The 13663-nt window shown below is 43.2% G+C and overlaps 1 protein-coding gene across 1 annotated transcript; it reads left to right on the top strand.

Moving 5' to 3' along the window:
• Nucleotides 1–404: 404 nt before the first annotated feature.
• LOC133926348 (probable protein phosphatase 2C 54) lies at nt 405–4873 on the top strand. The gene is made up of 4 exons (XM_062372242.1): nt 405–823; nt 2308–2508; nt 2900–3111; nt 4071–4873. The coding sequence occupies exons 1-4, from the start codon at nt 734–736 to the stop codon at nt 4633–4635; spliced, it is 1068 nt and encodes a 355-aa protein (XP_062228226.1). The 5' UTR covers nt 405–733; the 3' UTR covers nt 4636–4873.
• Nucleotides 4874–13663: the final 8790 nt, after the last annotated feature.

The raw sequence follows: 13663 nt of genomic DNA, 5'->3' as shown, positions 1-13663 counted from the left end.
GGTGGCTTTGACTCCACGTTTGGACCGAATTGACTAGGTGACATATTGCCTAGGACATTTTCAAAGGTTGTTGGCATTATATTGTTATACATGTCCTTAGTCATTCCATATTCTATATAAAAAAAGGAAGCCTAGTTAGCTAAACCAAGTGAAATTCTCAGGTTTTTCTTTTTCTTTTCTTCTTTTTATATAAAAGTGTCTTATAAGGGAAGCAAACGAGTAGCTAATTTCAGTGGTTTTGCAATTTTGGCCAGAATATGTTATATGTATTTTTTTTTCTATTCTTGGTGTGGCAATGAAGAGGACAAGTCACCTTTTCAATTTTAGTGTAGAAAATAGGACTATTTCCGTTGAACGAACAAATACAGGGACAACAGCGTGAAATTACCCTTCTTCGTTTCTCTCTCCTCGTCGCTGCCAGTCCCTACCCCACTCGCCCCATAACAAAAAATCGAGCTCCACTCCAACAAACAACCACCGCAATCTCCCCCTTCGCCTCGTTGCACCGCCTTTTCGTGGAAGGATTTCTTTCCCCACAGAGAATCTTCTCTATTGCCCTCCTCCTCGGATTCCTCTTTCTCTCTCTCTCTCTCTCTCTCTCTCTCTCTCTCTCTCTATTTTCTTCTCCCTACTGACTTGCTTTGCTTCTTTCTCTCTCCTTTCGCACCTCGCGTTTGTTCTTGTTACCAGCGGTCAAGAACGCCTGACGCAGGGCTGTCCGGCCGGCGGCGCCATGTGCGTGGAGGACCTGGAGGACGCGGAAAGGCTCGGTTTTGGAGAGGCGCCCCGGGCTGAGGAGCCCGCCGAATTTCCCCCAGCTCAGGTAGGTGCCCACTATTCTGTGCAAAAGATTCGATTTTGCGGTGATAAGTTAGTTCTTTAGATGAAATTTTCGCTGTATCTGTGAATTTGATACCTTTATGTCGGTTCATTTGAGTGTTTGATCACGGTATGAATGCTGGATTGAGAAGGAAGCAACGATTTTATTTGCTTCAAGTATACGCCTCTGATTTATCGAAAAAGTATACACCTCTGATTGTCCATTTGCCTCTTTTTCTTGAAATATGGGTGATGTTTCTGTTTAATTGTTGCTAATGGAGGTGGGGAATAGAAGGTGATTTGAATTGTTCAGCAGGACGGAGTTAAATTTGTTGCATTACAGTTGTAGTGCTTGGTAGGTGTTTTCTGGTGAGCGGTGACAGGTGGTTGTTTGCTGTTTGCCCATGCTTTGGATTGTTTCTGACTGCTCCGATTTTGTACTGCACGCTCAACTTCTCAAACTGTCCAATCATTTGCTTGTTCATTGCGATGAGATTGTAATGTGACAGAGAGGTACTAGTACTACTAATTTCACACTGGTGTACCTAGCGAACAGGGAAAATAAGATATTTCTTTCCGAGGATATCTTGACAAATCAGTACTTGCAAAATGCTCATGTAGGCTCCTTTGAAGGCAGAAATTTCAGAAATCGTACAGAAAATTTATAGGAATCAGTTTAATTTCACAGGAAAAACACAAGATTCGGAAAAAAAACCCGCAATCGAAAAGAGGCCGTAGTTTTTTTTTTCAGACTCAAGTGAAGCTAAAGAAAACGTGGTTGCCAGCATTAATATACAATGGAATAGTGTTGTACTCCGGATGATTTTTTTTTTCTATTTATCTGTAGTCTAACCTTATTCATGTAGTATGCAGTAGTAGCTAGATCTTTTCTTTCTTGGCATATTGTCCCAAGTGATCGTTCTCTAGGATCTGGTTGTTCCTATTGCATTTTTTGGTCATTAACGATCTGCATTAGAAAAAAAAAGTTGGTTATTCCTAAGTTCTAACATATATTTTTTTCAAAGAGGAGCCAACACTCACATAGTAGCACAAAAGCTGCATGAGCGCATGGGGGAAGCGCCGGGGCTCGAACCCGGATCGCTTCCCCGAGAGCTGCCTCCAAGTTCTAACGTATTTTACCGTTCAACTAAGTTGAACACTTGGTAGAAGTTATATATATTCCATATTTGACAGTAACTTTTGAGTTCTTTAGAGATTGAAAGCGCCAAGTAGATGTGATAGGCACATTTCAAATATGACATTTATAATGACTGAAGTATTGCTGTTTGCTTATATTAGTATGTTCGAGCCAAATTTGGTAATACTAGTTACGGTCAAGTTACTTTGTGATCTCATGTAATTTGGATTAGTTAGCTTGTCTATTGATGAGCATCTCATTGCTTCCTATTTATGGTGTGAATGTATCGCCTGTCGGTATTGCACTATTTTTCTTCATACCATGCACTGATCCTTTTTCTTAACACGCAGATGGAGAGAGTTTGTGAGAACACTATTGCTGCTGATTTCAAGCAGAATAAGTTAAGCAATTTTGTTCCAGTAATTCGATCAGGGGAATGGTCTGATATTGGAGGCCGTCAATACATGGAAGATGCCCATGTGTGCATTCCGGACCTAGCTAAGAACTTTGGTTTCCCATCATTGGATAATGAAGTTGTTTCCTTCTATGGGGTAATTACTTGCTGTCTAGCTCATGCTATTTTGCATTTTCATAGTTTGAAAGAGACATGCTATAGCACACATGCGAATCTACAAGTAGTGTATGATGATAGTTATAGTCTGAATATATTCACTAGAATGCCACATATAGAGAAGAGGAATCGAGAACAGGTTTCGTCTGGATTGCAGCACTGTCTAGTAGTAGAATTACTTCATGTGTTAGCAAACTTGTTCAAAGTATGTACAAACTAGTTGTCTGCAGTTCTGCACCCTCAGTACTTTCAATCCTAGCCTTGCTCTTTATAAACTAACCTTGATATGTGCATTAGTTGTTCTGCACACATAAAATTGTGAAAGTGGGATGTTTCTCTAAGGTATATATTTTCTCCATTTAAATTATTAGGTCTTTGATGGTCATGGTGGAAAAGATGCTGCCCATTTTGTGCGCGATAATTTACCAAGGGTCATTGTGGAAGATCCTGATTTCCCTCTTCAGCTTGAGAAAGTAGTCACGAGGTCCTTCATGCAGACAGATTGCCAGTTTGCTGAGACATGCTCTCACCATAAAGCACTGTCTTCTGGAACAACGGCACTTACAGCAATGATTTTCGGAAGGTACTTTCTTGTCACAAGGATTGATGTTCTCCATCTGTAAATAGCATATCGTGAGTCGTTCATCAATACCATGAGCTATCTGTAACAGATTTGGTTTCCTTAGAAAATCTCGTTGTTCAATTAATATGGACATATAATGCAAATGTATGAAATATCTAATAAAACTGACAGTTCATTCATGTTTCGACGTATTTCCTTTTATATTAAGTTTGAGTGTCAAAGTTGAATAGAGCCAAATACCGTGGCTGTTCAGCAACTGCGTTGCACTAGATGTCTTCTGCATGTTTTAATCTTTATCGCAAGCATTCGGATTTTATCCCTAGAGATGTAATTCTGAAAGCAGCAAATTGTAAAATATCTCCTACATGATAAGGGGTGTGCTTATTCCTCTTCTAGAAATTTTACGAATCTTAAAGCAAAGTAGTTAATATTAGTTAGGGGTAAATCTTTATCACCCTGAAAAAGTGAAATTGACTATTAAATATCCATAGCCATCTGCTCATATAGAGATTAAATTGACTAGTGTAAATCCAAATCATTGCTTATTCTCTTCGACAATCTTCTTATCATTGTCACTTCCATTCAATGAGAATTTGGGACTTGCAAGCCCATAAGGCCGTGGCTTAAACCATTGAAGGCTCCCATCTCCGTCATCCATGCATAAACCAAGCTAGAGATAGATTTGACAAAGGAGTTTGCTTAACTTGTCTTAATATAGTTTTAGGTCTGTTGGGTATATGCTTGTCTATATCTAATATTTAATTTGGTTTTAAGTCTTAGGTTGGTACAGATTTGCAGCAACCCAATATTTACTGCTTCTCTTTTAAGATTTGTAAACTGTTCTTAGAAGAGGAGTACCGAGGCAACTTTTTGCTATTTTTTATTCATTTAAATTTCATCGTGTTTGTTAGCTGATGAACCTTTATCACCAATACTGATAAGCTGCATGTCTAGTGCAGGTCTCTTCTGGTGGCTAATGCTGGTGATTGTAGGGCTGTTCTTTCACGGTGTGGCGCTGCGGTTGAAATGTCCATGGACCACAGGACTTGCAGCCTCACCGAAAAGGTGCGTGTAGAATCACTCGGTGGCTATGTGGATGATGGTTACCTTAATGGTCTGTTAGGAGTCACTAGAGCACTTGGTGACTGGCATCTTGAGGGCATGAAAGAAGTTGGCAGGCCAGGAGGTCCCCTGAGTGCTGAACCAGAGCTCAAGATGATCACATTGACAAAGGACGACGAGTTCTTGATAATTGGCAGTGACGGAATCTGGGACGTCTTCTCAAACCAAAACTCCGTGGACTTTGCACGGAAGCGCCTCCAAGAGCACAACAATGTGAAACTATGCTGCAAGGAAATCGTTGAGGAGGCAATAAGGCGAGGGGCCACTGACAACTTAACCGCAGTGTTAGTTTCGTTCCACTTGGAGGCCCCTCGGATCAGAGTGAACCGTCCTGGTAGGGTGGCACGGAGCATATCAGCTGAGGGGCTCAATAGCCTCAGGATACTCCTGGGAAGGCAATAACGGCATTCTTGTTGCGATTAGGTACTATGTTGCATTGCCGACATGTAATTGTATGTAGTTATCCCGGCACCTCACTGTTAGTTGTTACCCATTGCTGAGACCTGGGTTATTCTTGTTGGTAATTGAACCAACACACTTGAGCTCAAACTTGTGTGGAAGTTTAAGCACATGGAATTAAACCTGGGAAAAAAAATTGTGAGCCCCCAACTCATAATGTCATGTTTTTCCCTTAGCGTAATTGTGTTCATACCCTTATTTTGGAGTGCAACTATGATTTTACTTCTACTCTTTAGACTATGATTTTGCCCCTCTTTTTTTTGGAATGAATGAGCCATTTGACTCTGCTTTCAACTCTTGTTAAGGGCAGCCTGATTAAAAGAATTAAAAAAAGAAGAAAATGATTAGTAAATGTGAAAAGACCGTCGTACCCTCCCTCCTCCTTTATCCTCACTCATCTCTCCCTCTCCCGTGTTCCTCTCTCTCGTGAGGAGGCGGGCGACGTGTGGGCAGCTTGTGCAGCGCGACTAGGAGGAGCCTCGACTTGGCGCGCTGGTGAGCTTGGCCTAGCCAAGGTGGCGTAGCAAGCGGGCGAGCTTGGTCTAGCCTAGGCGGTGCTCGATCTGCCTGGTCTGCGCGGGCGTGAGCAGGCTAACACAGGCGAGCAAGGACGGGCGAAGGCACATCTGGGCGGCTAGGACCGCGGCCTCCACGACGCCGCCTTCGACTGGGACCTCCACTGTGCAGGGCCCCGTCGCTGGAGGCCCGCAAGGCAGAAGATGGAGGGCGCGTAGTTGGACAGAGCAACCCGCACGGAGAAGGACAATGCGTTTCCTCTTCGGGAGTTAGATGCAGCGCCACGCGGGGAGAAGGCCAACACCGGGAAGCTAGACGCGGCCGGACATGATTCCTTGCAACATGCTAGTGTTCGGATTTGCATGAAACGGTGACTTTGGTGTTGCGCTGCCTCTGATTGATGTAATGTGTTGGGAGGTGTCCATGTGTGGGTCAATTCTTGGAATTGCGACATCTCGATTATATGTAGAATTCATATTATGAAGAGGCTTTGGGGATTTTTTTCAGTAGATGTGCAAAAAGACAAGAATGATAGGCTTGATGCGATGCTTGTGGAGATTCCCTCGAGTCTCAGTTGGGGACTTACAATTAGAAGAAAAAATGCAAAACGATACTGAGTGGTGAAGGATTCAAACCTGAGACTTGAGAATTGAATATATGCAAATTATGTCAAAATGCTGTCAAGTTTTGTTAAAATGCTATCAAAATTCCATCAAAATTAAAATATATACAAATTCGATCAAGTTTTGTTATCAAAATTCTTTCAAAATCTGTCAAAATGCTGGATGTCAAAGCATATATTAAAAAAGCATATATATCTTTTTATAGCTAATTTCACACCGTTAAGACCACTTAACGGAATGAGGGCAAATGCAAGTTTTAGTTTAAAAAAAATAGGGGTAAAATCACAAAGTCAAAAAAGGGAGGGCAAAATCATAATTACACTTTAAAACCAGGGTATGAACACAATTATCCCTTTTCCCTTTTCCCTCTGTAAATAAAATGTCACTCCTAGCCATGCAATTGACCTTTCATCATGTAACAAACTATTCATTGTCCGAAATTTGTCAACATTGAATCATTTTTCATGTGGTTCCTGTCTCATGATTATTCACCTGTGTGATCTCAGAATACAAAAATTATGGAGCCGACCACTGTTGTGAATCATGTCTCATCAGAGTAGCAACAAGGTCAAATTGCAGACACTGATCCTTTTCGTCCGACTAGTGTTGTTTGTTTGCACTCAGCTACTAGTTTGTTTGCAACAAGGTCAAAATAATGTCCTTTTCTTCTGCCAGTAAACTAACCCAATTAACAAGTTTGTTTGTACCTTTTGGGAGAACGCACGAACAAATATATGCACCTTGTACAATATTTTACAGACATGCACACAAGTTTCTAGGGGCAGATGTGTCTTGTACCTGAGACCAGGCAGAGTACTTGACAAAATTCTTAATTCCATGTGGTACTTTCAAGTATGGCATTAGCACCTAATCCAGGGGGGCAATGGCCTAAACATGGCCCATATTTTGGGCAGACATACTTGTGCAAAGGCTGGCACAGATAGCATGAACTATGGCCACTTCTTGCATTGGTACTTCAGGTAACCCCTCCACTGCAGACATGAGTACACCAATCAGTGGGTGGGGCCAGTGGTGTTCTTGAGCAAAGATGTATATATATGATCTCTGGGTCAAATGGTTCAAATTCAAGCAACAAAGCTCATAGCTCCTCACTGTTCCATCAGAGGTGTAGTGCACTCATATTGTATCTGAAGTCGTCCAAGATTCTTACAGGGACATAAAATGAAGACTTCAGTGCCATTGGTCGCTACCATCCTGGCTCTGCTCCTGGTGATGGCAAGGGTACAAGGTATTCGGCTGGATTCTGAGAGCCATGAAGCATTCAGCAACCAGATGGTTCATGTGAGTATTCACAATTCGCATGTGCATTTCAGTAGTGCAGTGATAATCTGCATGTGCTTACTGATGCAAGTTTTTTTTATTATTACAGAAATCTGGTGAGATGGCAGTGGAGAAGACTGGCAGTGAACCATTGGGTGAAATGGAGGAAAGCATTTTTGAAGAGAAAGATAGAGTTGGTCATAGGCTGCCTGAGATCCATGTGGATTACTATGGTCCAAGGGGTCATAAGCCTAGACACCACTGAGTAAACATTTCTCTTGATCTGTTCCATTCTTTTCGCTTTTGTTTTTTTTCTTTAGATGAACCCTGCTCAACTAGAGAGCACATCACTTGATGAGGCAGCCTACTATAGCAGATAGCAAGATCCAAGATGTAATTCATTTATTTTCCCATTGTTTTTTTTTCTTTCTCCCCAGTTAAAGAGCGAGGGGGAGAGACACCATAGATGTACTAACTTCTTGACAAAATTTCAATCAAGATACTGCAATTCCCTGGCAGCATATAACTCATGAAACTACAGTTGCATGAACTGGGATCGTTTTCCGAATTCTAGCTGCAGGTATTACAAAGCTTCACTTGGTGCATCATTAGTTTCCAGTTGGAGTATAGTTCACTATTTTTTCAATGCAAGGATACGGAGTTCTCTTTGGTAAAATAAGCTTTATTAATTCTTATCATCACAGCAAGATGATACAACTACCAAAGAGCATGCTCCGACCTCTGCATAACTAAGATGCACATAGTAAAAAAAAAAACAAGAGAAGGTAATAAAAGATTCTTTAAAGGTGAAACACTACAAAGCGGGTCGAGATCAATCTGCTATGCGTAGTCCAAATAGCCACCAAAAACCAGTAAAGAGCTCCCTGACCTCCCGCTCCAAGTGCGCACACGTTGTAGCCACCAAAATACGTCGATCCTGATGCTGCAAAATAGACCATGTACGGAGCTACCGTGTACATGAAAAGATAACCTGCAAAGGAGAATAACATTATTTTTATTGAAGACAATATCATTTTTGCACATCCATATAGACCAACAAAAGGCAGCAACCACCGCCATTATATCGGTTTTCCATTATTTACTTAGACCACGGAGCCAGTTTTCAAACAGATTAGTTGTGCTACGCGTTGGGTAAAGATTGGAGGCCACTTGGACTATGAACCATGCTGATCTGGCAAAATGACAGTAAAATAAGAGGTGCTTAATCGTCTCCTTCTAGTGAAAAAGCAACACTTTTGACTACCTTATCATTGTCTTTTTGAGAGATTATCCTTTGTTAGAAGTACTTCTTTGCCCAAGTACCAGAGAAAAAGCTTTAATTTTTAGGGGAACCTTCAACTTCCATATCAGTCTATTCCTATTTGGCACATTGAGATGAATAATAGAGCGATATAGAACATTAACACAAAATTTTCCATCTTGTGATAGATTCCACCTAAACTCTTCATGACCATGAGATAAAGAAATAGAGCTTAGACAATGAGTCAGCTCATTCCAAGCCATCAACTTTGGGCCCACAAGGCTCCTCTGGAAGGAAATTTCAGGTGGGTTAGATTGAAGGACGACAACAATCGTGTCCTCCTTGTTTTGTGCAATGTTATACATGCTTGGATACTGCTCACTTAGTGGAGCATTTCCCAACCATTGATCTTCCCAGAATCTAACTTGGGACCCATCCTTAATAACGAATGAACCATAGCGGAAAAGGATATGCTTCACCTTCATCAACCCAGCCTAGAAATGAGAGTCACCTGGTTTCCAAGCCACGTGAGACAACAGTTTGGAACCAAGGTATTTGTTGTGCAAAACTTCTTGCCAAGTTCCTTCTCTGGTTTCTAAGTTATAAAGCCATTTGCAGAGCATGGCCATGTTATGAGCATCAAGATTTCGGATCCCTAACCCACTTGGTCTTTGGGTTGGTACAAGACACTCTATTTTGCTAGTCGGTACCTTTTCTTATGATTATATCCCTGCCAGCAAAATCTAGAGTGATAGTCTATTTTCTTTAGCACTCCCCTCGGAATAATGAAGAAGGACATCATATAAGTAGGCAAGTTGCTGAGAACCGAATCGAGGAGCATGTGGCGTTTACCTGCAAACAGGTATTTGCTCAACCAGTTGCTCGATCTTTTCTCGATCCGTTCCACAACACCTGACCAATCCGAGTTCTTTAACTTACGGTAATGAATAGGAATTCCCAGGTAGCGCAGAGGTAACTCCCCCATAGCGCACCCGAAAAGTTCAGTATATTGTGTCACATTTTCGTTTGCTTGACCGAAACAAAACAATTCACTCTTGTGGAAATTGATCTTAAGTCTAGAAAGCTGCTCGCAGGCACAAAGCAAAGATTTCAAATTCCTTGCTTTTTCCAAATCGTGATCCAAGAAAATAATGGTGGCATATGCATATTGAAGGATAGACAAACCATTCTCCACAAGGCTAGGCATTACACCGTCAATTTGACCTTCTCTTTTAGCTCTCCCAATGAGAATTGCCAACATATCAGCAACTATGTTAAACAGAATTGGAGAATGTGGATCTCCTTGGCGAAGACCTTTTTTTTGTTTGGAAAAAACTACTGATGTCATCATTAACCTTTACATCTACACTACCTCCCAAAATGAATGAATGTATCCAGTAACACTAATTCGGTGAGAAACCTTTCATTCAGAGAGATTGTAGTAGGAAAGGTCACTTGACTTTATCGTAAGCCTTTTCGAAGTCGAGTTTTAACAAGACACCACTCATCTTTTTACGGTGCAGCTCATGAATAGTCTCATGCAGAATTATGACTCCTTCAAGGATATTCCTCTCTCTCATAAACGCAGTCTAAGTGGGTCGAATTATCCGATCCACTACCCCGTTTATACAGTTGATTAATACTTATGTAAAAAAATTGAAGCTAACATTTAGTAGGCAAATCGGCCTATATTGTTGTATGTGAACAACATCTTTGATTTTGGGTAGCAGAGTGAGAATACTGAAATTAAGACTATGTATCGACAATGTTCCATCATGTAACTCCTAAAATAACGTCATCAGATAATTTCTTATGACATCCCAAAAATTATGGTAGAACTCTACCGAGAAACCATCAGGCCTGGGTGCTTTGTTGTGTTCCATCTGAAACACAGCATCACACACTTCCTCTTCTGAGAAAGGAGCCGTTAGAAGGTCATTTTCCATGTCCAATACCTGAGGGATATCATTCCGCTGTGATTCAAGCAAGGAAAAGTGGTTTATCCCCGGTGGACCAAAAAGGTTTTTTATAAAATTTTGTAGCATAATCGTTAATTTGTTACTTACCCTCAATTTTGCCTTCTTCATGTTCTAAGGAAAAGATACGACTTTTCCTATGCTTGTCATTTGCAATCAACTATAAATATTTTGTATTGTTGTCCCCATATAAGCTATTATCTACCTTAGCTCTTTAGTAGTACTTTAGCTGCTCTTCACGCAGAAGCTTAACCATGTTTTCATTAGCCTAGTTTTTTCGTTTATCTCCCAATCTGATATACCCTGTGATTTCAAAATCCAGTCGAGGTTATCTATAATTTCCAAGAGTTCTTTTTTTTTGTTTATAAGTTCTTGCAGTGTTTGATGCCTAGCCTTTGAGATATCATCTCAGTGAACTAATTTTTTTGTCCATTTTTGCATTGTATTCCGACCAGCTACCAGGCGGCTCTAAATTTCTTTCACCTGTTTGGCAAAACCCTCACGTTGTAACCATCCCAATTCGAATTTGAAGGATTTGTGCTCTCCCCTAACGACTGGGCTGCTTGTATCTATGAGAATAGGGGTATGATCGGATACCTTAGTCCGCTCGAGAGCTCGGGCAGTGACCAAAGGGCATCTCTCCTCCCATTCTGTAGACATGAGCACGGTCGAGTTTTTCAAAAGTTGGCGTTTGAAGGTTGTTAGCCCAAGTGAATTGTCGACCCGATAGCTCAATTTCCCTTAAATCCAAACTATCAATGACTGCATTGAACAGGAAAGGTCACCTAGGTTGAAATATGTCATTGTTCTTCTCACTTCGGAATCGAAGGATGTTGAAGTCTCCACCAACCAAAATAGGATGCGAGTTATCATGACAAGAGTTGACAAGTTCTTCCAAAAAGCTATATTTTAGATTGTCTTGAGCCGGCCCATACAATGCAATTATGCTCCATTTGAAAGACTCAATTTTGTTCCGAAGATGGATTCTAACTAACAATTCCCCATCATAAATATGCTCAACATCCACGAAAGCTACATTAATACCGATAAGGACACCTCCAGATCTGCCTCGTGGAGGGTGACAGTGCCATTGGAAGTCTTGATCGTCAGAGAGGCAAGTCAGTAGTCCTACTTTGATGGTATGCTTCCCCGTCTCGAGTAGGGCCAAAAAATCCAGCCAGTACTCATTGTTGTAATCGGCAATTAATCTGGTTTTGGCCAAGTCCCGAAGACCTCTGCCATTCCAAAAAACACCTTTCATGTTTCACATGTTTGTTTTTTAGATTTCTTTGCCTTTCCCGGCTGTCGGTGAATCAGGAACCAGGGGTCCCCGAATCCCGAGGCCAGGATAGCAATCCGCCACGTGGTGCCATCTCGCGGGGTCTCCTCCGCAAGGTAAAAAAGACTAAGTCCCGGGAGAGGGCGCTCGGGGCCACAGTCAGTGGTCCCCGAGTACCCAGGTTCCCCGATGATCTGCGAATACTAAGTACCGGGAGGGATGTGCCCGGGGCTGCGAGCAGTAGCCCCCCGGGCACCCGAGTACCCCGAGGGCCCACTGAAGGAAGTTCCGGGAGAGAGTGCTCGGGGCTGCGCGCGGTTCCCCGAGGATCAGTACAAGCATGCCCGGGAGAGAGTGCTCGGGGAGGTGAAAAGTAGCCCCCGAGCACTCGGTTCCCCGAGGACCGAGGAAGGGCATTCTCGGGAGAGAGTGCTCGGGGAGGTGAACAGTGACCCCCGAGCACTCGGTTCCCCGACGACCCAGGAAGCCCCCTGACAGTGGCCCCCACAGGGGTCCAGCGATGAGGTGTCAGCCAGTCAAAAGCCCGAGGCCGCATTTAAGAGCGCGCGTGGCCTGTCACCTCCAACTGCTCCCACCACGCTCGGTGTCAGTTCCTGCCACATTCTGGCAGAAGGGCATGGGGATATTAAATGCACCGGTCCCATCCCGTGCCATCCGGCACATCTCAGGATAACATCGCAAGGGCCGAGGCGTTCCGTCTGTCGCGCTGTTGTGGCAGGAGAACAAGACAGGGCGGGCACGCCGGGGCCGCTCTGCGGCTGCCTGGTGGGCCCTCTCCACGGCGCCCGTTGCCAGTGCATTTATGGCGACAGATGACCGGGCACGGGGCGCGTTTTCAACCCCCGGTCACTTCGCACAGAGGCTATGATGACGCCCTTTCCATTTATGGTACCTTGGAATTCGTGCCCTCCCATTCGGGGCACGCTACTGCCGGCGGGTATTTAAAGCAGCCGGCAGCACGGACAAAGACAATCTCTGGGAAGTGGGAAAATCCCTGAAGAAGTGAATATCTCTCGGCAAGCTTTGCACGGTTGAAGCAGTTAAGGAAGTAGAGAAGATCGGGAAAACCAACAGATACACACAGACCGAAGAACAAGGAGCCCCAGGCTCTAGGATAGACAAACATTCTTGTAACCAGCAACATCCTTGAGGGACATTCTCAGGGCATTTATAGTATCCATACAGGAGTAGGGTGTTACGCCTCCGTGCGGCCCGAACCTGTCTAAACCCCCAATGCATTTACTTCATTCCGCACTAGATCATTCCACCCCGCCAGCCATCGCATTCATATCCATTTATTTCTCCGGCAAACATATTCAGAATCATCCCCCCGGTCAAATCTCTAAAAAGGGGTCCCTCAGGATCCCTGCGACAGGAGTTAACCCTCCGACACCGGCAAACACCCTTTTTTCTTTGAGGAGAGCGATTTGGATTTTCGACGGCTAGCCTTAAGGTCACATTCGATGTTTCCAAGCATCACCTCATCCATATCAGCCTCAGACATTTCCCACACCAAGTGAGATAGCATTGAGCCATCCCAATTGGCTTCCGACTCATCCTCACTTTCATCAGTTAACTCTACCTGATTACATTTAGTTGATTGACTTTGTTTAATTGAACTAGTATGATCCATCAAGTTTTGTAAAACCTTTGTAGACTTTTCTATTTCCAATCTATTTTGCCCTAACGATATATCGAGAGGAATAAAATTGGAGGTTAGACTTGAACTAGACATCAGGGGGTGGGAAGGGGAGGAATGTGTACCTTGTGTTGGCACAGCAAGAGACATAATTGTATGTACAGGACCGCTGCCACTGACCTCTTTGCAAGCCCTTGCCCCATCAGGGTTCTTTTCAGCCACTCTCCTCATAGCCTTACCCAATGAGTCCCTGTATGCCTCCGTTGAACCATCAACCATTGTGACTGAATGCATGCGGCCGATGCGTCAGAGTCCATTAGACTCCGGCCTTGTTGGTTGTCGTTGCTGAGAAGATGGGCGAACCGTATGCGCCAA

Source organism: Phragmites australis, chromosome 8, assembly GCF_958298935.1.
Source record: "Phragmites australis chromosome 8, lpPhrAust1.1, whole genome shotgun sequence".
NCBI lineage: Eukaryota > Viridiplantae > Streptophyta > Magnoliopsida > Poales > Poaceae > Phragmites > Phragmites australis.
This window is presented reverse-complemented; position numbering and strand designations above follow the sequence as displayed.

Bases quoted from the DNA above. Each gene is read 5' to 3' on its own strand.
- LOC133926348 (XM_062372242.1), top strand. From the start codon at position 734: ATGTGCGTGGAGGACCTGGAGGACGCGGAAAGGCTCGGTTTTGGAGAG. The intron at 2,509-2,899 runs GTAATTACTTGC...TTAAATTATTAG, and splicing joins AAGTTGTTTCCTTCTATGGG to GTCTTTGATGGTCATGGTGG. The intron at 3,112-4,070 runs GTACTTTCTTGT...TGTCTAGTGCAG, and splicing joins ACAGCAATGATTTTCGGAAG to GTCTCTTCTGGTGGCTAATG.